We start from the raw sequence: 27,490 nt of genomic DNA on the forward strand, positions 1-27,490 counted from the left end.
TGGGAAACAGCAGAAGTGTGGCTGAAACAGTAAGAGGCACTGTGCCTCGTGGTCCTTTAAATCTCGCCTCCAACCTCAGTGTTCTTGGTTGGGAAAGGAGTGAGGGGAGCTGGGGAACAGGAAGAAAAGGCTCCCCCACTGGCCCCACCCAGATTTCAGCTTCCCTCCCATCGCAGGCTCTGAGCAGGGAATGGGAGAGAGAGAGAAGAGTAACAGAGGAGAGCTGTTGTTTAGTTGCTTAGTCATGTCCACCTCTTTGCAACCCCATGGACTGTAGCCTGCCAGGCTTCTTTCCATGGAATTTCCCAGGCAGCAACACTGGAGTGGGCTGCCATGGAGTACCTAGGGGAAAAAAAGATGGTGGTCCACTCTCGGAGCACCACCAGGAGATAGAAGGAGGGTAGAGGCTAGAGAAGGGGAAGACACAAGACACGATGGAGACTGGGCCCTGGGGAAGTGGGAAGGCCAAACCTGGCTGGGCGAAGAGCAGCAGCTAAAGGTATTTACAAAAAAAATCTTCAAAGTAAATCAGTGATAACACTGTTCCCGCCTCTCCTTGCTGCCAGGTTGTTAAAGGTCACTGAGTGGAAAGACCCAGAGAAATCCCAAGAAAGGGCAGCTGAAGGGTCAGGGTTCCTGGGCAGTGGGTGGGGAGCTGCACCCAGCCCTGGGCCTCTCCTTCACCAGGGGCGGTGTTTAACCCAAGCCATGTCTTGTCACCACACAAACAGCCCAGACACGTGACTGTTGACAAAACATCCTCAGGTGGCGAGGGTCCGGGTAGGGTCTGAGGATGCCCCTGACCCAGGAGTGCTGGATTTTGATGACCCCCACCCCCTCCAGCTCCCTCCATTGCTAAAACCGGACTGCAGTTCAGGCAGGGGCTGGCTGTGTCCTGGGCCAACAGCAGCAGCAGCGTCGTCAGCAACCCAGGCAGTCACGTTGACTGACACGTGGAACCTGAGGCTGGCCCAAAGCAAGACCACGAGAGCCATATTTTTTTTTTTTTTAAATGCAGTTCTTTCCCAACATTGCCCGCAACAGCTTTGGTGCAGAGATTTGGGGGGCAGGGAAGGAGGGGGAGGCACGTGGGGCAAAAAAAAAGGGAAAAAAAGAAAAAAACACCCAGCCAATTGCACAAAGCCTTTTCCTGAAAAAGCTCAGGCCCTGGGGTGGTCGGGATATGTGGCTCCCTCCCCCAGCCCCTGGAGCTCCCGATTTGCAGTCGAGGCCCGGATAGGGGTTCATCCCATTCCCGTGTGGAAGAGCTGTCTGGGAGGGGAGAATGGCTGGGTGTGGATACGTGTGTGTGCATATATATAGATAGATATATAATAGGCTATATTAGAAAATTCTCTATGTATAAATATAAAACACTGGTATCCAAACATGACACCACAGCTAACTAAAGTGCTTGACAGCAGTTGGGCATGTGTAAGTCTGTAGGTGAAATGATTCATCCTAAGTGCCCAGGACGTGGCAGGAAGCTGGGGAAATGAGAACACGGAGAAAGGGGTGCTGGCCTGAGCCAGGGCACGCTGGTCCCCCAGGGCCTCCTCGGCCTGTCTGATCACCATTCTGCGCCTCACCCCCCACCTTTGCCCTGCTTTCCCCACAGTGCTTCCCTAGCACGAGCACGAGGAGAACAGCATCAGCAAGCTGGGCACTGGGGAGTTGTTCCCACAGGGGAGCGCTGGTCAGCCTAAGCCCACGGCTTCCTCCCCTGACAGGGTTCAGAGTGAAGGGAGCACTAAGGGCAAGAGAGGAGGATACTGTCATCATTGTTAATAACTCGAAAAATAAAACACCACGGCTCCTCTAGGCCTGGCTCTGTCATCTCCCCTCTGGGGAGCCCCCCTGCCTGGGTGGGGGCTGGAGGAGGAAGGGAAGGAGACCTGGGAGGCGGCTGACCTGGGAAGCTGTCCTTTTATCTGCAAGCCCCAAGCAAAGCATTAGCAGCTCCGCCACCCTCAGCCCCCTACCCTGCAAAACAAGACCCATCTGGTCTCAGATCCGCAGAAATGCCACAGGCAAGTGGTCGTCAGAACTCCAGGGAGTAGAGGGGCCCCAGAGAGCAGGCCCCCCTAGGACACAGTGCTACAAGAATGGGTTGGTGGTCGGAGGTTTGGCGGCAAATGGGCTTGATGAGGATCCAGTCTGGAAAGAAAGAACAACCGCAAATTGTTAAATTATGGAGGACGAGCTGGAGGCCACAGAGGACGTGTGGCTCAGGACTCCTTTCTCCTTCAAAATGACTGTGTGGAGGGAATAGGGCAAATGAGGGAGCTAGGAGGCCCATAGAGGGCACGGGGAGGTGGATGAAGTCAGGGCCAAGGATCCCTGGCGGGGCCAAGCAGAGTCTCACGAGGAACGGGCATGCGTCCTGCCCCACATCACCCTCTTCTCCTGGAAGGATTCCGTCCCCAGCCCCCAGAGTTAAAGGCCACGCGCCCTCACCAGGCCCAGACCCTGCCCTGGCACGCTCACCATGAAGGGGTTGGTGGAGATGCCGGCTGGCTGACTCAGTGGCCTCTGCCCCAGCTTGGCGGATCCCAAGTCTCCGAAGGAAGAGCCTGGGAGGCAAGAGCAAAAATTCAGCTGACGGGAGCCCTGCAGCTCAGGCGGGTGCTGCCCAGCTCGCCTGTCTCCCTGCTGGGCAGGCCCAGCTACAACGGCAGGGGCCCAGCGGGCTCTTCTCCAAAGTGGGGAATAAAAATGTGGAACAGAGGACACAAGCAGGTCTGCTGCTTCCCTGGGCTCCCCCTGCTGGTCCAAAAGGGAACTAGCTGAGAGGTCTGGCTCCCTACTATGTATTCCTGACATTCACACGCTCACAGACCCACCCAGATCCTGAGGGTGGGAATGGGGTAATAAAGGAGGGCTTGGTCTGAACCCCTTACCATTTTGCTGCTGAGTCATCGAGGTCTGTGCGGGGAAGAGCGGTGGTGGGAAGGGGCTAGCGAAAGCCCCGGTGGGTGGCACTGTCTGGGGGAAGCCTGGCCCAGCACCGCCCATCCCAAAGCCTGGCCCTGTGGAGGAAGGACGTGAGACAGGCGAGGTTCTGGAAGGTCGGCCGGAGAACAGTCCTACCTAAGTCCCTCCAAGATTGGGAAATGGAAGCTAGTTTTTCCCTACCCAGAGGTACCCAGTGGAAGGACCTGGAAGGAGCACGAAACCCTTCAGCATCCGTGCACCCTGCCAAACCTGCCCTCTTGGGGCCTGTGGGTCAGAGGACAGGCTAGTTATGAGCGCGAGTGCAACACGGAACTGGGGTCCGCTTTCGGCCACCTTTTATACTGCATAAACCACAGCAAGTCACTCTCATCTCTGAAATGGGGACCATGCCTATCTCCTAGGCATGACTGCTGTAAACATGAAATAACGGTGGTGAGCCCTAAGCGTTGGGCCTGCCATGTGGATCAACTTGGCAGGGAGTATTATTCTCTCCCTGGTTTCAAGGTTTTCTGAGAATCAGAAAAAAAAAAAAAAAAGGAGGCAGCGGTGGCACACGAGCGTGACTTTGGAGAGAGAAAACTCCAGCTGAGGAGGGCAGGGAACAGAGCCATGGTTTCAGGTGGGACGCAGAAGGGAGGAGGCTGGACCGCCAGGGGAAACAGGGTTGGAAGAAAAAGCATCGCCACCACTCTCAGTCAACGGCAACCTTTCGGAACGGCTCAGGGGAGAGGCAGGCTGTTTTTTCTAACTCTGGAATTCCAGGACCTGGGTGTCTCCAGTCTTTGCCCACTAGGTGGCTTGGAAGTTAAACCGGTCTGGCCTGGGCTGGTGACTCTGGAGAGAGCTAGCGTCAGGGGATAGTCTGGGAGGCTTACCTGTGGCCAAGCCATTGGGCTGGAAAGGGTTGGTGGAAGGCAGCTGGGCGTGAGCAGCAGGTGTGGTGAAAGGGTTGAAGGCTGCTCAGGGTGGAATAGGGTAGAGGTGGGAGGAAGAGCTGGTTATTTTTTTCTCGTTTGGTTAATATCCTAACTGAGCATTCCTCTAAATCCCAGTGTGCATCTCTCGCCACCCCCTCCCTCTAGAGTCCTCAATTTCCTCTTGGCCTTAGATCCCCTCCCGGGGTCTCTACATGAAAGACTCACCTCCAAAAGCAAGCCCTGGGCTGCCGCCTCCACCAGTGGTGGCCGACTGGATCGTGGGGACCTGGCCAGCCATCCCGAAGATGCTGTGACATGGGGAGAGAAGTCAGCATGCACATCACCCAGCACCGAGGAGGGGGGCTGGGCAAGGGACCAGGAGGTGCTGACCCCATCCTGCCGGACAGGAGGAGCTGAGCAGGGTGGGATAACCAAGGCCAGGCTTTCTTGGCTGGCTTTCCTGCCCAAGCGCGAGCTCCCCGACATCTGGACCTACCTGCTGGGGATGCCTCCAGCTGATGCCCCCGGCCCCAGGAGGCTGCTCACATCTGCGAGGCTGTTGGGCTGACTAGCAGGTGCAAGAGGAGAGGCACTAAATGGAGTTCCCTGGCTGCTCCCTGGGCAGGAACAGGAGTAAAACAGGGGGTGCTGGTGTGAGACAGGAGGGAAGGGGCAAGAAGAGGGATGGAGGTGGGGTGCAGTGGAGGGGCAGGGGAGGGATGGCATGAATGGCACCAACAGGGTCCTCTGAGCCAGCCCATTCTTCCCCTGATTGCCCAGCTCTGGAGGGCTTGTCTCCCACTGAGGATTCTAGGCAACGTGATACCCAGCCCTTCTTAGTCTCCCTGGTGCTGGAAACTGCCACCTCCAAAAGACAAGCAGTTCTTCCTTGTCCAGGTCACTGTCTCTCCTGCTCTAGTTTGGCTTACCCTTCCCATTTTTCCCTTAAGAAATGGAGAAGTTTGTCTTTTCCCTAAAGCAGCATTTCCATTTATGGATAAATCATATGTAGTGGCAGGTGGGGGTGGGGGAGGCACTGTGAGGGGCAGAAAGGTTCAGGGTCACTTGGGAGACTCAGAGAACATGCAGATGCCACTGGAGGTGCTGAGCATTGGTTCCCAGCCTTGCCAGCATCCTCCCCTCTGGGGAGACCTCCCTGACACCACGAGCTCAGACCACAGCTGGGGTGCACTGCCCATGGGCCAGTGAACTCTGTTCTTCTTTGGGCCTTCCTGACCCCAATATTTGATTCTGGTTTTTCTTTCCTAGAACCTTGTCTTTTTGCTTCCCAGCACCTGACATGTTTGTAGTGATATATTTTACTTCTGTATTAACTGGGTCCCCACTAGACCAATTCCATTGCCAGGAAATTTCCTCACAGATGTAACTTACCAATGCCCCGCCCCCCCAAAAGTTATTAACTGCAGTGCTGTTTAATAGCAAAAGACTGAATCATCCTAAATATTCACTAACAGGAGACTGAGTAGATAAATTATGGTATAGACATAAATTGGACAGCAGTGCAGCTATAAAAAAGAATGAGGAAGCTCTTAACGTACTGATGAAAAAAATCTAACAGTATTGTTTAGCAAAGACAAATCAAAGTGTAGAACAGTATGTATACTATGTCATAAAATGTGTAGTAAAAAAAGAAAACAGGACAATAAAAATGAGTAAGTGAAGGCGGCTCCCTCCTTTACCCAGAAGCAGGGCTGTGGAGGGATGAGACAAGAGACCAGCATGGGTCAGGCTGCAGAAACATTCTGTAGGATGGGAAATCTGAAATGTATTTGTGGGAAAAAAGGAACGTGCCCGCAGAGGTGGAAAGTGGAGGTGAAATTCAGATAGGAAAGTTCATGGGACAAAACCTTGCAGAAGGCGGGGAGGGGGAGAGATCACAAGGGAAGATACTTCCTCAGACACAAGAGGAAACAGAGGAACAGAAGTGAGTTTCCTGGTGGCCGGAGGTTAGACTCTTGTCTCCCAATGCAGGTAATGCAGATAGGATCCCCAGACTACATCGCCCCGCAGGCACCACAACGTGAAAACGTCAACCACGTAAGCCAGCACGTGCCACAAGAGCGTGAAGACGTCTATCACCTATGCCCCCCAGGCCGCAATGACGTGAAGACGTCAACAACGTGGAGACGTCAACACGGGAGGCCCACAAGCCCATACAACTACAGAAAGCCTCGCGCCTCCCCACCCCACCCAACCCCGACGGAAGACCCGGCACAGCAGCACCACCCCACCCCTCCAAATAAAAGAGGGAAAGGAACAGTTAACATTCAGGGCTAGGAAGGAAACAGCAGGGCCAGGGAGGTTCTCAGATCCAGGTGGTTGCGCTCTGGCCCCCTCAAACCTTAGCCCTGGTTTCTTGTCAGTGAAGTTCGGGGTTCTGAGCGCCTCAGAACTGTTCTGCGGACCTCCCTGCGCTTCTTTTTCCAAAGCGTGAGGCTGCCGCATTTGTCCAGATCCCCGTTAAGGCCACCTTCCTGGTGCTGGGCACACCTGATGAGGCGGCCTAGCGTGGACGAGCGGAGAATCCAGCGGGGATGGCAGGCGCCCAGGCCTGCCTGCCTGCCTGCCGCGAGGATCCGGGACGGGCTGCTTCCTGAGGGTCGGCACTCGGGAGACAGGGCTCTCCTCAGCCCTCTCCCTGCCCACCGCGGGCTTTCCCGAGGGACACGCGCTGGGCTGTAACGCTCACTGGCCTCAAGTGAGGACGACTGCAAAACCAGCCGGGCGGTGGGGGACCTTCGGCTTCTCAGACTCCAGGCCCTTCCCTTGCCTGACGGACTCGAGGTGCGTGGATCTCCCGAGCGGACGCGGCTCCCTGTCCTCCCCGGGGCCCGACCCTTCAGCGCCACGCCGGGCCCTGGGGCTGGGGTGCTCCTCGCAATGAGGACCTGGCCGGCCGTCCTCGCGGCGGGAGCGGGAGCTGCGTGCCTCCCGGCGGCCGCTAGAGGGCAGAGCGGCCGGGGCTCGGGTGATACCTGCGCGCTTGCCTGGGGGCACCTTACCCGCGCGGCTGGGTGAGTAGACTTGTCTCCTCGCAGTTTCAGAGGAGACCGCACTTTTAGAAGCCTCCCCTGCTCCTCCTCCTCAGAAACATAAAAATATAACCCGGCACGTCAGGAGAGACGCCCACGTCTCCCCGAACCTTAGTGGTTCCTCGTGTCACCCTCACAGAAACCCCTTCGTGACCGTGGTGGGCCGAGAAGTGACTTGGATCCGCCCCTGAGCAGCCATTTGATTTGGGCCAAGGCACCGGCCTGCTGAGCCAGCTTCCTCGACTGCAAACGGAGAGCTTTCTTTCCTCGAGGAGATGACAGTCGGGTGCTCTCCGGGCGCCATTGGGGCTGGCAGGCTCGGGGTCGGGCGGGGACTGTCTGCTTCTTGAGATGAGCAGACACTGGACCAAAAGTCCATCCCAGGTTCAGCCTGCGATGGCTCCAGGGCTGACACCTTTATTCTCTCCCTCTCTCTTTTGAAAGAGCCCCTTTCATAAGCCCTCTTTTTCTGGCCACACCTCGCGGTACGCAGGATCTTGGTTCCCTAACCAGGGATCGAACCTGTGCTCCTGCAGTGGGAAGTGTGGATGCTTAACCTCTGGCCTGCTAGGGAAGTAATCAGTTGTGCTAGGAATGCATTTCTGAATGACCCGTTTATAACCACCTTGTAATAGGCTGTTTCCTTTGAGGTACCATGCCTGGGAATACTTTCCTCTTGCTAAACTGTATATTCTGGTACCAATTTATATTCTTAAAAGTAGCATACCTATTTCCCCACACAGTACTGGCGATTATTAATCTTTAAAAACTGTGTGAATATAGTTCTTATAGTTGTATTTTCTCTGATTAGTTAGGTTGAGGACATATTCATGTTTTTTTCTGGGTAGTACCTGCTTCTATCCCTTGGCCATTCTATTCTTCCTTATTAACAGAAAATTTTAAAAGGCACATTATGGTTATTGGCTTTTTGTGTGTTTCCATGTTGTAAATATGTATCTTCTCCCTATCTGCTTCATGCCTTTAAGGACAGGAAACATTGTTTTGGGACATTTTTTAGGACATCTTTGTTTAGGTCATCTTTTACCATATAGAATACTCTGACCTATGCAGTTTCTCCTTGTTAGAATTTATGGAGATTTTGTTTCCCAGTGTATGGTCAAATTATATATATATATATTCTTTTACTTTTTTAATATATATGGTCAAATTATAAAAGGGTTATATGTTTGAAAATAATATATATTCTTTATTTTTGTTATAAAATTCTACTTGTATTTCTTAGGTCAGACTTGTTAAAGTGTTATTCAGATGGTTACCTTCCTTCTTTCTTTCCTTGTCCATCTACTCCATCAGTTAATTTTGTGAGAGAACCTATTATAATCTCTATCTGTTGGTTTATCAGATTTTCATTCTAATAGTTTTTGCTTTACGGATTTTCAGGCTACCTCATCAGTTACTTTAATTAAGTTCACGATGTGAGAATTTTATTGTGAATTTTAACTTCTGTCAATATAAAATGTCTCCTCTGTTCTATTCAAAAAATTAAATTCAAAACAAAAAATCAACCAGTTCATGGTGGGAGGTGGCGGGGGCTGTGGGCAGAGCAGAGTCAGAAATCTGTGCTGTGGGCTGGACTCTGCCTCTCTGTGGACTGAATGACTAGGGAAACCGCTAGCTGCCTCCCCTGTATAAAGGGTACATTTAAGGGGTTCCTCCCTCAAAGCTCAAGGGTCTGAGACAGAGTCTTGTGCCTTGGGTCGCTGTGGGATGGGAGGAGTAACTTACCAAAGCTGTGACTTCCAGTTAGCACCCAACTGGCTGGCGGTGAGGGTGGGGAAGGGAAAGGGCAGGTCGGTGGGGAGGAGAGAGAGAGTCAGTCACTGGCAGTTCCCGGATGTCTGTCCTCACAGTGCTCCCGACTGCCCTCCGTGTGCAGGGTGTCCAAAGGGAGGGGGCAACCCGAAAGCTCCGGAGACAGTCATCTGGGAGCTTTGGGAGGGACCGAGTGCTTGAAGAGCCTTTAGACTCTCCTTCATTCGCACAGCAAGAACACCACGACACGGAGTGGGTAGGCCTCTGCTCTAAGAGGAATGGGTGAGGCCTTCTGGAGACTGCCCTTGACACTGCTCCAGCCCTTGCTCTGGGGGCACTCTAGGGGAAAGGTCATGTCCATTCTCAGGTCTGCATTCTCAAGTTTTCTAGTCTCAGGCTCCCTTACTTCCCAGTGAGCAACCTCCTACCACACAGCCCACACAGCTCCTGCTGTGCTTTTAGCCATTTTCCTTACATGAAAAAGAAAAAAAGAACAGAGCCCCTTCCTGACAAGAACCTCATCAGACTCCTCTCATCCTTTCCCGGAGCTTCGTCTCTTTCTGTGGGTTCTCTGGGTTGGTGTGGATGTGAATGAAGGATGATGTATGGGTATGGACAATGGAACGCAGTTGCCAGAAAGAAAGGAAGCCAGAGGGGCAGAACTTACCTGGGGCCACTGGCTGGGCCTGGAACGGGGTTTGGCCAGCTGGAGGAATACTTCCAAATGCAAAAGAGCCGGGGCCACTACCAAAGGCATCGAAGTTGGCAAAGCCCCCATGGGAAGGCGTTTGGCCTGTAGGTGGAGAGAATATGAAGGTTATGTTTATATAAAATGTATGTAATCTGTATCATTCAGCAGCCAAGAGCCACTCAATGAGACATCTGCCTCCCCACAGGGCCCTCTTCAGAGGGAGTTGGCAGGAGCCTGGGGCAGACAGCCAGACCCATGCAGAGGGAAAGGGGCTCTCAGAGCCTCCAAGTTTACTCCCCGCTTTTTATCCTTACTCCGTGAGGCATTAACATTTTTGTCAGGGTCTAGTTTGGGTGGAATTGTGTGAAAAAAATGTTGTGGGGAAGGGCTTTAAAAAAAGAAAAAGGGAAACTAGATAACCAGTTTGTTCCACCCTCTATTGGCTACTGCTGATCTTCGGGAAGGGCAGGGGAAGTGGAACCTGTCACAATTCCCTTGCCCCATTTTAGTAGACAGAAAGTAAGAAAAAGGCTCTTTCCAGTTATCTAAAAGGAAAGGCTCGGAGCCCCCCCGCTGTCATGCTTTTGGTCAAACTCCCTACCGTAATCCTGGCTGTACTCATCTGAGCCTCACCCTCCAGGCTGTGATTCTTCAGACTCACTATCGTGTTCACTTCTGTGCCGAGCTGGAGCTAAGTGAAGTTCCGTGTTTGATGGGGACAAAAGTTCTCGTCCCAAGTCCCACTTACCCCCAAAGGCTGGGAATGCAGCAAAAGCTGGTGCCACCTGGGGAGCAGCAAAGGGGTCTCCGCCGATGTCAGCCAGCAGATCAGTACTGGCTTTCTTGACCGAGGAGGCGGGAGGAGGTTGAGAGCTCCGGGGCTGGGACGTCCGAGGCTGACTGACAGGCTTGGGGGAGAAGGCAGTACATAGAGCACTCGGAATCGCAGTCGTGACCCAGGCCCTTGCAGGGCTCCCCTGGGTGCCCCAGGCAGGCAAGTGGAGAGAGGGGAGGGAGAAACTGCCCTCAACCAAGAGGGTTCCTGGGCAGAAGTGTTGCCTCAGCCCTTCTCATACCTGATTCCTTTGTCCTCTCAGGACAGCCGCTCCCAGAACCACATACTTTCGAGCATGTGAGTCAAGGCAACCCTGAGATACACAGGGACGGCGCCCAGCAGCAGCCCCTGGAGCTGCTTGAAGCAGTGTCCTGGCCCCTATTTTTCTTTGGAGGAGTGGTCAGGTTTGAAGTTGATACTCTGACTTCCCCAAATACCACTTCCTGTTGGGTTCTTTCTTCCAAAATACACAAGTCCAAGGTGAGAAATGCAAGACCTAGGTCTCAGCAGGGCTGAGAAGCCATTCACACCTCCTCAGTGATCATCTGCTAAGTCCAGGGGATTTGATTTAGGAAACTGACACCCCCGTCTCCCAAATCCCATAATAATGTTGAGGGCAGATCTGAGTGTTACCTGGCTGGAGCTGGAGGCAGCAGCTGAGAGAGATGGCACAGGATCCCCCAAAAGTGTCCGGGGGGGCTTGCTTTCTGGGATGGAGCCCTGGACGGCGGTAGAGGTGCTGCCTTTGGTGTAAGTGGGCCCCTTGACTTGGTCTGGGGGGACATACCTTGGAGAAAGAATAGTTAGGCAGAGAGGAGGGGTGAAACCTTGAAACCTAGGACCTTGCTCAGCTTAAGTGCTTGAGAAAACAGGTTACAGCAAAGTCCCTTCTTATTTTCCCTACTGGTTCTCTTTTTTGAACTAAAGGAAGCTGACCGACACAGGAGAGTTCTGCCTAACTTGAGCTGCTCCTTTACTCTCAGATCATTTTTTTCCCGCAGGGATGTTGTTCACTTTGCTTTGGCTTGTGCCGGCCTCCCCCACACCTCTCCCTCCTCTTTCTGACACGTCAAACCATCTGGTTTCAAATAATAACAACCTCCAATCAGGCTGACCAACAGGTGATCCTGTTTTCCAGCTTCCTACTCAAGGGCCCCCTTTTACTTCCTGGGCGTGTCTTCAGGTTCTTCTTTCTCTGCCACTTCATCTTCTAAGCACTCAGGATTTACCCTGCTGGCTCCTGGGACTTCTGATAAAATCCCCTTCTACTCCAGTGGATGTGGTCTCTACTTGGGATGTAACTTTTTTAGTCCCAAGGACACTCCCTGGAGGGACTACAAATGCTGTTGTACCCACACCAGTCTCCGCGCTCTCTGCATTCTCTTCTTCACCCTATAGTTATCCCCAACCATGCACACACCCCAGAGATGGAACAAGAACGGGCATGTAGGGGAAGAAAAGGCAAGAGAGAACAGAGATGCTGTTTCCCCACAGGAAAAAAGGGCACCTATAAAACATGGGTTAGATGAGTAAATTTAGAGGCCATGTGCTCTTAGCCACCTCTCTCTGTGACATCATCGGAGCTATAAAAACTAGTCCACACACTCCCTAGATGGGGAGCCTGGCTCTCCCCTCCACACAGTCTTCTGTCTCCCCAAAGGAGGGGGATATCAAAGCTGCAGGGTCAGTGACCAAGAGCAAATTGTCCTTTCTTGTACCTTTATTATTTAGAAGTTAGAATTCACTCCTAACTGAATCTGAGTGGAACAGACTCAACCCTTGTCTAGCCTTTGAAAGAAGCCCCAATTCAGCTCTGGAAAGTGGACCATAAGATGAAGTGTCTTGGACACGTGTCTCCAGAGTAATCTCTTTCCTCCTCCTTACCATCTCTTCTTTTCATATTTTTCCTGGAGAAATTCCTTCACCTTCTGAGGATCCCTGGAATCTGGTATTAAAGATGTCCGAGCATCAAAAAGACCCAGCCAGATCTTCCTGCAAACCTAAAGGGATGAAGTCGAGTGACAGAGGAGTTGGGGCAGAAAGTGTGAAATAGGAATCATACCATTTCCAACTCATCCATCAATAAACATTTATTGAGCATGGACACAACATGAGGATCTGGGTACAACTACAAAACAAACATGATCTCTGTCCTCGCAGAGTTGATAATCTAATGGCGAAATAGTGTCTTAGATAAATACAGATACATTTATAATGACACATTGTGACACGTCTTGTGAAAGAAAGTACAGGGTCATGAGAATTAAGGGAAACTAAATTTGGATGGGGGTGGGGTCAGGAGCAATCTTCAGAGCTGTGGCTTCCAGAACACCTCTAGAGGCTCTTGTTTGCACTCTCCAAGTAAGCTCATCAAAGGAGTACTTCTGGCACCAAGGTTGGAATCTTCCCACCAGCAGATTTAGCTGGAGAAGGGGTTTAACGTACTCTCAAGTAAAGACATGGGCTTATACCCAGTTGCCGAGGCTTAAGTCAGCAGAGCTGGCTCCAGGAGCTCCTGCTCAGAGGGGTCGCCCGGTCAACTCTGAACGCTCATCACTGTGGAGCATCTCTTCCTCAAGGGTCACCCCAACAGAGACTGCTCCTTCCCCTGATTCTTCCAACAAGGGGCCCAGACAAGCCTCAATTTGTATAAGTAAGATTCTGTAAATGTACACGTGTACATAAGGTAAGATACCTTACACACTAAAAAATAAGAGAAACTCGAACAGAAAACCGTAGGGGCTTTCCTGTGATCTGAGACAAAACTCCGCTGACAGGGCAAGTACAGCCTGGAACCATTCCGGCAGCGGCGGCTCACCTCGTTTCCACGGGCTTGCAGGAACAGTACTTCAGGCTCAGTGAAAGTCGTCATGGAGATGGACTTGACTCGGTGAGGGGGGTTCAGGCCTCTCCTGTGAGGGAGAAGCAGAACAAAAGAGAAGCAGAATGCCGTTAGCACTGCAGGTCTTCTTATGGGAGGAAAGGGAGGGAGACAGGATAAAACCACGCGTAAATGAAACTCTCTGACTGAAGCTACTTCTTAATTCAAGGAAAGAAGGGAGGCCAGAATGTTTTGGAGGCTTCTCCTGAGAGAGACAGGGAACCCCAGTCATTCCCAAGAAGAAGGTAGAGCCTGTCCATCCAGAGCCGCCTCTTCTTGCCTCAGACCCCGGCAGCTGAATGTTCAAGCTGAGGGGTACTTCAGGGAACTCGGGTGTGTGACCACTTCCCATTTCCTGCTTCATCATTGTTTGAGGCCTACAGCACATGCTCAGGGTCCCAGAATCCATGGAGACAAATCTTTCAAGCAGGAGGGAAGGCAAAAATGAAGGCCCCGATATTCCTGATAATACCAACACAGATAAAATTTGGAGACAAAGAGTCTCTAGGCTGGCTGCTGCTCCTCTCCTCTACGCAGGAGGCTGTGTGGTGGAGGGATGGAGGGGGTCCCTCTTTTAGGAAGTGATTTCCGGGAAGAGAAATACTTCAGACTTTCCCCTCAATTCTAGATCTTGAAACGAAGCAAGAGTCAGGTTCAGCCGTGAGCTTCGAGACGCAGGAGTCAGGAACACGAACCCTGTAGGGATGCTTTTGTGCCAGCCCTGTGTTTTCATTCTGTTAACTCCCTGGGAGTCCAGCTCTGCCCACAGATGCCCCGTGGAGACTACAGCCAAGCCGACTTCCTTCCTCCCACTCAGCTCCCCTCCAGAGTGTTCTAACAGGGGCGTGGGGCTAAGCCAGGCATGGTTTCAGAGGTTCCCCTCTCCTTACCTTCAGTTTTGCTCTAAATCCACCACCCTCGACAGATTAAAACAGCAGTAGCTGAACCAAAACAAATAAACTGAACCTTGGGGCCAGGAGTGAAAGACCATGGGTGCATGCGGGAAAGACGGTCCCAACTGAGAGGCCTCTGGGTTTTTACTCCCTGGAAAAAATAGGCAAAGCAAGATGTGAAAATAAAAGTAACTCTAGCACAGGGTCTTGATTGACGCCCTCAGGAAAGTAAACAGAATTTACCAGATAGAAATCTCAGGGGAAGGTGGAGAAAGCACATGTCCAAGCTTCCAGGTACACATACTGAACAAAGGTGATCTGGGAAGCTGGGCAGAATGGCAGCGTGTGGATTAGTGTAAGTGAAGGCAGCCCCGGCGGGAGAGCAGACAGATGACAGAGTAGGAGGTAAAGGGTGAAGGGAAGCTGCTCTTCAGTACGACAGGTTACCGCTTATGGGATTCTAACCAAGGACAGGAAGGACGCTGGAGGCTACAACTGGGGGCATTTTCAGCAAATCTGCCACTAGACCTGGATGGTTCTCAAAATGACCCTTTAAAAGATAAGCAGTATCAAAGAGGATAGATGCCCCGAGGAAAGATGAGAGCAGGGAAAACCAAGAGCCAGGCTTTGTAACTCAGTGTCAAACAATAGCTCTTAAACTTGATTTGACCTGAAGACTGTCTTCTGATTGCAGTTCAAAGAGATTCCAGTTTTTCCTCCTAAGCCTCTCTCACCAGTGGCTGGGTTCTGTTTGTTCCGAAGTCCAGACATCCTGCTTTGATACTCTTTCCTTTGCCCCTTCTCACCTTAGCCACTGTGCCCTTGCCCCGGGAGTGCCAGGCCTTTCTGAGGTCTCAGCAGAGTATACAGAGCCCTCTGTTCCTGAGCCTGGGCTGCCCTGCCACCTCCCACTAACAAATATTTACTCTGCTAAATAAAAGACGAGGCATTGTGGAAGGCACTGTGGGGGACACAAAAATTATAGGACTTGGTCCTTGATCACTAGGCACTTGTTTCCAAGAAGGGGCCAGGGGAGCCTGGACGAGGGTGCTTCCCAGGGCAGCGGGCACACGCAGTCAGATCAGGGAGCATGTGGCACCAGGGTGCAGCAGCGAAGGAAGACAAATGGTCTCGGGAAAAGTAAAATGGATTATGTTTACACTAGAAAAACAGATTCTAAGCCTATCACAAAAAAGGTCATTGACATTTCCTGAAAGGACAACCAGGAACTGTTAGCAAAGTGTAAACAGGGAGGTGTGCTTCCTTGGGTGGGGGGGTGAGGAACTTGACCCACTCATCAATCTAGAGGAGATGCTTAGAACAGAACTTCCTGTGGCTGAGCTTGGACTAGAGGTTTTGGAGGGTGGAGACAGGATAAAGGCAAAGCAGAGAAAAGAAGTGATTTAGGTGCTTTGGGCCTAACGTATCTAATGGAACAGGATGTTTCCATAGCACAGTACAAAAAGCACTGCTCTGACCTTGAGGTCTGTAGACTGGATTATGTATAACCAGAGCCACGGTTTGGGGGCAGGGAGAGTCTACAAGGTAACACTCTGCAGCCCAGGAAGAGGGCCTAGTTACACAGCCAGAGTCAGAGCATTTGTCTCTGAATCACAGAGAGGTCACTGCTGGCTGAGAGAAGCAAGTTAGAAACAAGAGCCCCTCTCCCTTCAGGAGCTGAAAGCAAATGATCTAGGAGTGTTATGTGTTAACTTGGTACATACCAGGGTCATGCAGTGGGGCCAGATGGGAAGCACTGGCCTGGAATTAAACACACTTGACTCTCCAACTTGCAGCTGGTCTCCCCAACAGAACTCTCAGGTTCTCCCCAAAAGAAGAAGTGAGAGCTCGCAGGAGGCACTGCCCTTTCTTTGGTTATCACAACGAATATATTCTGTTATTTCTAACCAGGAGGAGCTGGGGAAATAGATAAAGGTATTTGCCCAGAATAGGGCAACTTTTCTAATTGAAAGCAAGTACATTACTAGGGCTGAGGCCTTCAGCCTTTTTCTACTTCAGTTTCTTTTTCACAGGGCCCCTAAACGGCATTTGGAGTACTCTGAATCACTCTCTGAAGTACTCAGAATTACTTGGCAAGTGAAGCAACTTGCAGAGATCCTAGTCTGTCCAATCCTCTCTCTCTGCCTCTCTCTCCCTCTGGCTTCTGTTAAGCATACTACTATTTCTGCAGATACCACAACTTTTTGTTTCTCTGTGGTCATCACCCTCAAACTGGCCCATATTTTGTTTCTATCTTGCTTCATAAAAGCCTAAAACCTGCTCAGCTACTCAAATAAGAAAATTCTGCCAGGTCGACAGTGGAAAAAAACAGTTCCACCCAGCACCCAAGTTCCTTCATTTGTGCCAGATTTGAACTTGGGCATTCCTTACCTCTGAATATTTGTGTTCAAATGAATCTACCCTAGATTGTGTTTCTTTGCCCCTGGGATTCCATTTCTCTGCCTCTGAGCCAGGTTCAGCTAAATCAGGTTTGCTCTTACCTTGGACCCAAACATTACCAAGAGTCCCTATTTAGGAAGGCTCCCTTACTACCCTGCTCTGGGGTCAATTTCACTAATTTTAGGGAATTTCTTCCTAATTGAAATTTCCCTGCTTTGACCCATTTCCTGAAGCTCTTCCTCAGCAACAATAATAAGCAGCTGCCTTCATATAGAGACACGTTGAATCTGATATTAGCAGCTACTTTCCTCTTTAGGCTCAACCTCAGACCTTTCACATCCGCCCGCTTTCTTCTCATCCCTTTGGTAATTTATTATTTTCTTAAGAGCTTTTCAAGTTCGCCAAGGTAAGATAAAGTGCCTAAATCTGTAATTTTAGAGACTCTCCCTCTTGCTCGGTGGAAGTGAATTTGACAGGTGAGGTGCAAGGGGATGGAGGGACAGGACTAAAGTAAGGGCAGGGCATACAGGCATACATCCACCTCTCCAACCCCGACAGATGGAAAAGTACTGAATTATTGAACAGCATAATATACCTTTCCTTCCATGGAGATAAAAGTGTTTCAGTTAGAAACAGCTACTAGTGAGGCAGACAGGGAAACTAAGGCACCAGGAGGGTAGCAACTTATCACAAAGAAAGAGCTGTCAAGCTCATCTCTTGACACCCAGTCCAGAGCTCTGTCCATCTAAATCCTGACTTAATCCCATTGTCAGAGTAAAGATATAGAGAAGTAGAAGACACAAATATCCATTACTGAGACCTGAAGGATGATGGATTAAAGGATAGACCCAAACAGACAGGTCAAGGAAACATGTCACGTACTTGGCTAAAAAACTGGGTGTCAAAGATAGTGCCTGGCCTAGATGCCAATGAGATCTCAGGCCTCGCCATCTATTTCCTTTTTCAAGAAAAGTGGCTTATCCATTTTTATCCACTGAGGCATCCAAGCAAGCCGGAACAAGAGAGAACACTGAGGCCCTGCTCTGGAAAGAAATCCTTTTCAGGGGCAATTTTTACCCCTCCTGAGCTTCAGATGGCAGACTCATCTTCTAGTATAAGAGTTAGAAATATAACTAAACAGGCAAGTGCATGAACAGATTGGGGAGATTAAAAGGATCTATATCCAGGTTAAGGAAATTAGGTATTGGAAGAAAACCAAATGAATAAAACTAGGTCAAATTTGGGACCTACAATTGTGGCAGCATGTATGTAAATTTAGCAACGGGAGAAGCTAGCAGCTTCTCTCTCAGGCCCCAATACCCAACACTGTGGGTTTCTGCTAGAGATGAGAAAAAAAATGTCTCATTTAAAAAGACAGCAAGAATGAGCCCGCACATGCACACAGGAAGGCATAGTCATACCTACCCACCACCATTAGAATCTCAATTTTTCTTTAGATCTTGGGAGATTCAACTTTGGCTGCAACTGTCAACTTTGTTATATCAGTCAATCAGGCCAGATGGGAACCCTGGCAGTTCTGCTTACTGCCCCCAGAACACTCCATCCCCCTAAGTGGCTGATATATTTGTAACACACTCAACAGAAAACTAGCTTTCAGAAGAAAGCCAATCCTGCTGTCTCCTTTCTCTGCCTAAACTAAAGTATATGTCAATATCCTCTTTATTTTAAGAAAGAATTTTTCTTCTCTTTTCATTAGGATACCTCAATAGGAGCTCCTATCAGTCCATGCTGAGCTTTAGTGTACTTCATAGCGCTTATCAATACCTGCATTTATATATTTGATGATTTATTTAGGGCCACGGCCTCCACTAGGATTCAGGCTACCTGAAGATGGGACTTTGTCAGTTTTGTTCATTACCATATCTCCAGTGCCTAAACTGGTGCCTGAGGCTTCAGAGACATTCAACAAATATTTGTTGACTGACTGACTTACTGACCGAATGTGCAAGCTACTGGCCTACTACTACGAGTTCACTTCCTACCACCACAAAATCCTAATCTGTAGGCAATCAACCATGTGGATTTAAGATGTTAACTGGTGTGTGGATCACCATGGAGACGCCTCTTCAGCATCTGCTGGGCTGTGTGCCCCCTCCTCACACTGCAGCCAGCAAACCCAACCTCACATTCTACCTGTGGCCCACCTGCCAGCTCCCAGCCCTTCCCAAGGGACATCAAGGGACACAGGTAATACTTTGTGAAGATCTCTTTTAAAGCTTTCCACGCTTTGCCCTGCTGCTGCTGCTGCTAAGTCACTTCAGTTGTGTCCGACCCTGTGTGACCCCATAGACGGCAGCCCACTAGGCTCCTCTGTCCCTGGGATTCTCCAGGCAAGAACACTAGAGTGGGTTGCCATTTCCTTCTCCAATGCATGAAAGTGAAAAGTGAAAGTGAAGTCATTCAGTCATATCGGACTCTTAGCGACCCCATGGACTGCAGCCCACCAGGCTCCTCTGCCCATGGGATTTTCCAGGCAAGAGTACTGGAGTGGGGTGCCATTGCCTTCTCAGACGCTTTACCCTACTCTATGCTAATTACAACTCCAATTGGAAAGGAGAAGTAGCATCAGAACCCAGTCTGACAGTCGCAGCCAAGGCAACTGCAGCTTTCCTGTGGAGTTTCTTTTGATATTTCTCTTTGTAATCTCAACATGCCTTCACAGTTGAGCTTCATTTATTGGTCCAGCTTCTTGAACTTTCACTCTCCCCTCACTTCCTGATAACAAAGGGTTGGCCCAACTTCTCATTTCCCAGCCACCAAAATGTGTTCCCTAAAGTCTACCACCTTGAGAATCACTACAAGTGATTCTCATAATGCTTTACCAAAATACTAAGTGAAAATGTCCTTTCTAAATTGTTCTGAAACTAAAAAAAAAGGCGGGGTGTGCTGGGAGACCCCACCATTGGTCCTATAGGAACTTCAGTTCCTGCAGAGCTAAGCCCCTAGCTGGACATACGCACGCTGCAGACAAGAGACGGGCCTCTCTGTTACATTAAACAATCCTTAGGTCACTGTCACCCAGTGTCTGTCCAGATCACAGGTGTCTGACTTTTCACCAGTGAGCTCAACAGTGACCACAGGGGGAAGTGGTAAAGTTCTGTAAATTGTGTGATGACATTTAAAGAGTTAACTTTTCCAGCAAAAGAAACCAGGTTGTAAATGTGAGCCAGATCCCTTGGCCCTCCATCTGTCCTGGTTGAGGGATATTCATTATAGAAGGGAAATGTTGTCTATGGGATACTTTAAACCAAGGTCTAGCAAATAATGATGTCAATACTTGCCCTTTATTCAGTGTTTGAGGTTTCATGCCGTGGTAGCTAAGCATGGCAATGAACTGATGCTGTTCCTGACATTTTCTTCCTGGGACCTAGACTCTGATATGCCATCAGTTTTATCCCCCTGCTTCCTTTTACTTCTCTACTAAGTCTGTAATTGGATTTGCCTTTTCATAACAGGATCTTCAGGAATATGCTCCTTCTACTTTACCCTATAAATAGTCCTAAACTTTGCTCCTATTCTCCTCAACATACTTGTCTCAGTCTTTGGTCTCCACTCTTCTACTCCATTTGAGCCTCTATATCAACTTTTGACAAACTCCAGATTGTGTTCTAAACCACTGTCCCAAGAGCCACAAAACTTTTACTTACACCAAAGTCAAGTCTATCCTCACAACATACAAGTAAAGTTGATCAAAACATAAAAGTTTGGCAAAGGAGGTAAAAACCAAATAGAAATAATCCTAAACTGCATGCAGGGACCTGGATCTTCATTTCTGGTCTGCCATGATCATAACTAATAGCAACAAATGCTGAAAACAGCAACCCCTATGTGGCATTGGATAAGTTACTAAACCTCTTTTTGCTTCTGTTCTCCCATCTGTCACCCAAGAACAATACTGCTCCCTTCTTGGCTGCTAAAGGTGAAAGAAGAAACAAGGAAGGCACTCCTAGTTAAAATCAAAACCAACCAAACCAATGTATTAATACTTAAAAAGTCAAAATAAATCCCTTGTTAAACTTATAAAGATAGATATATAGGCTTGGTATCAAATTTTAGACATGCATCTAATAATAATAATTCCCTAAGGGGGAAAAGAACTTTACCATATAACCAGCAATCTGGGCTAGAACTGTGGTTCTAAATTAGCTCAAGTGTGACCAAATACAGTGCCAAGGGTAGCATTGCAGATTATACAAGGGGACCCCCCCAGGCCCCGCCCCAATCTAGAAGAGTCGCTAGATGCTACTACCAGGAGTAAGCCATGGAAACAAGGAGCTTGAAAGTGTAAATTATTACAGTTAAGGATGGCTCATCCAGAACCCCAAACCTCTGGAAAAGTTAATTTCTCTAAAAAGGGCAACCCATCAGCATTCATCTCAGATTTGTAAGAAATTTCCCTCTGGGGAGCATTCCAAAGTCCTGAAAGATTAGGATCTGTTCCTGAACACTAGAACATGGCCCTTTACCTAACATTATCACTCTGCTGTCAACCTGTGTCTTTCCTGTTGGCCCTCCACCTACACGAAGTTCCCTTGGGGTGTTTGTCATTCTCTGGCCCTTTAAATCTGTGACCCTCCCACCCCACCCCAGTTTCCTTCAACGCTCCCCACTTTCGGATCGCTCCCTCTCCTTTAGGGAGTTTCTGCAGTTCTCACGCTTTCCTTTCCTTTGCATCGCGACTCTAATCATGTCTTGTCGCCCCTGATCCTTTCCCTTCCCCGTGACGCCTCTGCAGCAGACGACCCTCTCGGCACGTCCGTCGTGTCTCAGGCCACCCCGCCGCCCCTGACCTCGGCTCTGGCCCTTCGCCCTGGGTCCCGATGTCCCCAACGCCGACTCTCCACCGCTCCTTCCCCGGTCCTCCCCCTACTGTTCCCCGCACGCCGGTCCACTCACAAGAGGCCGGAGCAGGTGGTGCAGACGAAGCTGCCCACGGTGATATCCACGTAGGTGACCCCGCGCTGGGCGCACTCGAAGCAGTGGCGGTTCCCGGCCTGGCTGCAGCCGCCCAGCTCCCTCACCCGGCGACACCACACCTCCGAGGCCGCCTCCGCCTCCGCCTTGACCCCGCCACCCGGCCCTGGGCCCTTCTTCGCCGCCATCACCATGGCTTCTCAACCCCTCAGACCTCCTCCCCGCAAGTCAGCAATCGCCCCTTCAACCACTGCCGCCTTCCCGCCTCCTCAGCCGCCTCCGCACGCCAGGCTCCCTTGACAGAACCTAGGGAGCCGGCGGCATCGGTGCGAGACTCCTCAACCCGCACCGCCCCCCACCCTGCTTCGCCTGTTCTGCACGCTGATTGGCTAGTCGCCTCCACCTCCTCACTCTGATTGGCTCGGCTTTGGACAGCCTCGAGATGCGGGAGCCACCAACGCCACGCCCCACTGCCCTCAGACCTCAGGCCTCTCGGATTGGCCTGCAGAGACCCTGGCCCCGGGAACCGTGCGTGCTCTCTCCTTGTTCCCGCCCCCTCTCGCCACTGCCTCCAGGGCGGCCCGCCCCCCACACACGATTGGTGAGTCCTAGGAACTCTGGCCCCAACGCTAACTCTGACTGGCTGTAGAAGCTGCAAAGATAGCGCGCGAGAAAGAGTGGTGTCCCGCGCTTGCGCAGCTGTGGTCCTCCTGACGCATGATGTTAATTCCCGCTAAATTTCAAAGGACTAGTTTCAGCTAGACTGCCTGGAGGAACGCAAAGCCGAAAGGAAGTGGCCAAATGCAGAGGCCAAGCGGTGACAGAAAAGAAGGGAACGCTCAAAGGAAGGGAGGAGAGCAATTGCTTTATCAACGCTTTTTTCTTTTTTAAATCCTACTCTGATGTAGGAAATCTCATTTTACGGACAGTCTTAGTGTACCACTTGGTATAGGTCACACGACTGATTTCTGATCTGGGACGTCTGACTTTGGAAACCCTACATTTTACCGCAACTCTATCCGTGAAACAGTACTTGAGTGTTCATTTGGCAAACACTCACTGAGTAGTCTACGAGGTTAAAGCACTGTTGTAGATACTGGGAGTACAGCAGTAAACCAACCAATCAAAATTCCTATCCTCATGAAGCTTACATTCTAGTAGGGGAGGCAGACAATAAAGAATCATCACGTCTGATGGTTGGAGAGAATCAAGGTATTATAAAAGAGAATGACTTGTTGGGTATTTTAGATTGGTTAGGGAACCATCTCTGATGCAAGTGATATTTAAGCTAAGACCTGAGTAAGAAGTCAGTTAAGAAATGGAGCAACCCAGGCAGAAGGAAAAGCAAGTGTGAAGGCCCTAAAGCATGAGGAAGCTTGGTGTGTGAGAGCAGCAAAAAAGAAAGTAGAGGGACTTCCCTGGTAGTCCAAGGAATATATCTGCTACAGCAGGGGATGCAGGTTCAATCCCTGGTCTGGGAAGACCCCACAAGATGAGGAACAACTAAGGTCTTGTGCCAAAACTACTGAGACCAGGCTTTAGAGTCCGTGCACCTGGAGCCAGCGCTCTGCAACAAGAGAGGCCAGGGCAAGGAGAAGCCAGGGAGCTGCAGCTAGAGAGCAGTCGCGGCTGCCACAGCTGGAGAAAGCCTGCACGTGGCAAGGAAAACCCAGAGCAGCCAAAAACAAAGACAGTTTTAAAGTCAAGTAAGGAGGAAAAGGGTATATGTGACCTCTCTATACTAGTTTTATAAAGAAAGGAAAATGCAGGGTACCTGGAGTGTGGTGAGGAATAGGGGGCAGATAATGCTGGAGTGGGACCTGATGGTGTTTCATACTTCTTTCAGTGAGGAATTTGGGATTTTATTCTAAGTATGATGGGAAGCTGTGTTAGTTAGAATTAGGTCCCACTATGACAGAATACCTCAAATGTGTGTGTGTGTGTGTGTGTGTGTGTGTTGTGTCCGACTCTTTGCGACCCTATGGACCGTAGCCCACCAGGCTCTTGAGTCCATGGAATTCTCCAGGCAAGAATGCTGGAAGGGGTTGCCATTTCCTTCTCCAATACCTCAAATAATCAGAGCTTAAACAAGATGAAATTTGTTTCTCTCTCATGTAAAAGTGTAGGTAGGCGTTCCAGAGCTGGGGGGTTGCTCCACTGTGTCAGGGACCCATACACCTTGTATCTTGTTTCTTCCCAGTGCCATTGCCTCCCCTCCCAAGTTCACCTCGTGGTTTATTCCAGCTTCAGCCATCATTCCTGTTACAGCAGCAAGAAGAGGCTGCTTTTTAAAGGACATACACACAATCTATTTGTCTCTCCCTGGTCAGAACTCAGTCCTGTGTCCACATCTAAGTGCACAGAGGGGCTCTGGAAAATATATTCTTTATTTTGGGCTTCTATGTCCACTTGTAAACTTCACAGATTCTATTATTGAAGTGGTAGGGGAGAAAGGACATTAGGATAAAACCATGGTTTCTGCCACGGAAGCCATTGGAAGGATTGTAGGAGGGGCAATACATGATCTGCTGTTCACTTAAAAAAAAAAAAAATCATTCTGTCTGCTCTAGGGGAAATGGTTACAGTGAGAATGATTGGAACTAGGGCAATTAAGAGGTGAGTTCAGCAGTCCAAGTGAAGGGGGCCAGAGACCAGGGTTGTAGGAGTGGGTTGGAGAGTAATGAATTGATAGAGGGAATGCTTTGGGAGGTCAAATCCATAGAATTTGTTAGTGGATTACATGTGGGAGGAAAGGAAAGAGGCATCAATGGCAGTATCTCTAGAGAGGCACTGGCCAGTATCACTCTCTGTGATGATGAAAGTGCTCTGTATCTGACTGTCCAATATGGTAGCTGCTGGCTACATGTGGCCATTCACCATTTGAAATGTGACTAGGAAAGCTGAGAATCTGAAATTTTTATTTTTTTAATATTTATTTCTTTATTTGGCTGAGCTGGGTCTTAGTTGCAGCATACAGGATCTTTTTTTTTTTTTTTTTCCGGCATGCAAACTCTCAGTTGTGGCATGTGGGATCTAGTTCCCTGACCAGGAATCAAATGTGGGCCCCATGCATTGGGAATGCAGAATCTTAGCCACTGGACTACCAGAGAAGTCACCTGAAGTTTTTATTTTATTTAAATTGACTTAAATTGAAATAGTCACGTGTGGTTAGTGGCTACATATTGGACAGGGCAGCTCTAGATTTTTGTTTTGAGCAACTGGGTGGCTTATGGTGCCATTTATTGGTGGAAAAAAAAGGAGACTGTATCAAGTAAAGGTTAGGAGATGTTGATAGCCAGAAATCAGTAGTTTTGCTTTGGATGTGTTTATTTGAGATACTTGTGAGACCTCCAAGTAGTTAATCAAGTAGACAGATGGATACAGGTAGACAGGAGTTTAGATTTGCAAGTGAGGCTGGAACTGGAAATGTAGGTTTAGGAGTCATCAGCATACAGGAGCTATTTAAAGCCATGAAACTGGAGGAGGTTACTTAGGTACAGCATGTAGATAAAGAAGAGGGCCCAGAACTAAGCTCTGGGGACCCTGTGGATACTTGATTTCACCTCTCCAGTTCTCACAGCTGCAAATGCATACCGGATGTGTGCTTAGTCACTGTCGTGTCCGACTCTTTGCAAATGCACATTAACAGCTCTAAAAAATAAAACGCAACACCAAGTCACATCCAGATATGCAGTTATAACATCTCAGACCACTTTAAACATTCCTTCTGGAGTTCACAGTTTCCAAATGCTACCTGTTCCTCCTGGATTTCTTATTAGCCAAGGGTTGTTTCTTACTGTCCTGAAACTTTGAACAAATTGGTAGACTTAGCTACCACAAACCCCGATGTACACGACAGTCATGGGGGAGGAAAATTAGACGTTAATATGGATTGTGATCTTTTACTGTTAATTTGTGTCACGGGGTGTGGTGGTGCAAGGAGGCAACCACCTCTGCCCCTCCCAAACCCTATCTGGGAGTAACAACCCCTATTTCCCCTTTATAATCAGAGCACAGCTAGCACAGGAACACTGGTTTTTGCCATTGCCCTAGTCGGGGGAGGAGTCCCAAATGGTCAGGTGGAACCCTCATTGGGTTCCCTGGCGAAAATACCTCACACCCTTGGACGATGAAGTTCACAGAACATGAATGATTTGGGGGATGGAAAGTGAATGTTTTCAGATAGCAAAGTAATAGTGAGAGCTGCCACCCTCCACCTCCCACCCCAACCCGTGGTTTCTGAACCTCTGATATTGGCTAAGGGATAATTGACACTGGATTTCAGTCACTGTGTGAGATCACATATCATTTTCTACAAGAAAGTGTCCCAGCCTCACAGGTGCAGTCTCCTGGGTACTGCTAGATCTGTTTTCAGAACACAGTTTCATTGTTCGATACGACCAGCTGCTTCTCGTGGATGCGAAATGTGATCGTGGCCCTGGCTGGCAAACTGTCATTTCTCTCACTGAGGAATGAGTTGCTTGGTTGGAGACAGTTTTGTCTGGACCACCCTGTGTTACACAAAGTCAGTAACTCTAGTGGTGGTGAAATAGAGGCATGACCTGCAGGGAATACAGGATAAGTGTTTCTTCAGAATATTTAAATGGCCACACCTTCAGTGACAGAAAGGGCCTGATGAAAGTTGACCTGCCAACTAGATTCCTGAAAGTTTCCCAAGAAGGCTGAGGCTCTCTTCAGCCCTCAGGACTGTATCCAGCCTCCTAATGATTTCACTTACTGTTTATAATACTTTTTTTCTCAGTTATTTTCTTCGTTTCTCCAAATAAGGATCACATTATATTCCAAAAATGATGGTTTTCACTTCTTTTGATTTTAAAATATCTCTAATTACTTTCTCTTGTGTAATTTAGTTGTTTGAACTTCTAGAACTAGTTACATAATAGTGGATATCTTTTCTCCTGTAAGAAGAGAAATGTCAGAAGAAACTCTTTAAGAAAGCTGTAGTTGCCCTAGCTGTGACCATCGGCCTAGGTTCTGGTGGTACTTCTTTGCCAATTGGAGTTGTAATTAACTTAGGGTAAGGCAAGGCATGGAAAGATTTAAAAGGGATCTTCACAAAATATTACCTGTGTCCCTTGATGTCCCTTAGGAAGGGCTAGGAGCTGGCAGGTGGCCACAGGTAAAATGTGAGGTGGGGCTTGCTTACTGCTGGCTGCAGAGTGAGGAAGGGGCACACATTTCAGCAGGCGATGAAGAGGGGATGGTTCCACAGTGACCCATATACCAGTTAATGTCTTAAAGATCTTAATTTCTTGACTTGGATGCTTACTGCTGTGGGCTCAGCTGTGTTCAACTCTTTGCAACCCCATAGACTATAGCCGGCCAGGCTCTTCTGTCCGTGGTGATTTCCAGGCAAGAATACTAGAATGGGTTGCCATGCCCTCCACCAGGGGATCTTCTGAACCCAGGGATTGAACCTAGGTCTCCTGCATTGCAGGTGATTCTTTACTGTCTGAGCTACCAGGGAAGCCTGTGAATACTGGAGTGGGTAGCCTATCCCATCTCCAGGGGATCTTCCTGACCCAGGAATTGAACTGGGGTCTCCTGCATTGCAGGTGGATTCTTTACCAGCTGAGTAAGGGGAAGCCCGGACACTTACTTTATTTTAATATTTTGTTAACTAAGACCAAAATATTTTCACAAAAGCACTGTTTTCGGTAATTCTCTGATGGTCCAATGGTTAGGTGTTGGTGCTTTCACTTAGGGGGCCAGAGTTCTATCCTTGGTCCAGGAACTAAGATCCCATAGCTGAGGCCAAATATTTTTTTTTAAAGCACTTTTTTTAGCTGTATCTCATAGATTCTGAAATGTTGTAGTTTTTGTTATTATTTTCTAAATATTCTGGTTTTGATTTGTACTTCTTATTGACTGAAGAGTTTCTTTTAAAGACATATATGCAGCAGCTCAGACTTTTTCTACTACAAATCTGTAGCTGGTACGAATCACCTCCCTTCTTCACTATCCAGTTCATGTTCCCTTTGCCTTTGGCCTGCAAAAAAAAAAAAAGTTTTTTTAAAAGAGAACAGTACAAAAGTATTCAGGTGACAGGGACATTCTTTTCTTCTTCGTTTTAATATTAATGTTTAGTGATATTACACAATGATCAGAGAATGTTGTATGTGGATCAGTTCTATTT

The 27,490-nt window shown here is 49.1% G+C and overlaps 1 protein-coding gene across 2 annotated transcripts; it reads right to left on the minus strand.

Annotated features, from left to right (window-relative positions):
- Nucleotides 1–986: 986 nt before the first annotated feature.
- AGFG2 (ArfGAP with FG repeats 2) lies at nucleotides 987–21,867 on the minus strand. 2 transcript variants are annotated; one of them, XM_040262397.1, is made up of 13 exons: nucleotides 21,316–21,867; nucleotides 13,043–13,136; nucleotides 12,109–12,224; nucleotides 10,858–11,011; nucleotides 10,138–10,297; nucleotides 9,366–9,491; nucleotides 8,672–8,704; nucleotides 4,369–4,489; nucleotides 4,098–4,180; nucleotides 3,831–3,911; nucleotides 2,901–3,029; nucleotides 2,488–2,573; nucleotides 987–2,157 (listed from the first exon to the last, which is right to left on the minus strand). In XM_040262397.1, exons 1-13 carry the CDS (start codon nucleotides 21,525–21,527, stop codon nucleotides 2,098–2,100), a joined length of 1,455 nt encoding a protein of 484 aa, XP_040118331.1. In that variant the 5' UTR covers nucleotides 21,528–21,867; the 3' UTR covers nucleotides 987–2,097. The 2 variants fall into 2 exon arrangements, with proteins under 2 accessions (XP_040118331.1, XP_040118335.1); XM_040262401.1 differs by lacking the exon at nucleotides 8,672–8,704 and having other exon boundaries at nucleotides 1,005–2,157.
- Nucleotides 21,868–27,490: the final 5,623 nt, after the last annotated feature.

The sequence above is a fragment of the Oryx dammah genome, unplaced genomic scaffold (genome assembly GCF_014754425.2).
Source record: "Oryx dammah isolate SB20612 unplaced genomic scaffold, SCBI_Odam_1.1 HiC_scaffold_2, whole genome shotgun sequence".
Lineage (NCBI taxonomy): Eukaryota > Metazoa > Chordata > Mammalia > Artiodactyla > Bovidae > Oryx > Oryx dammah.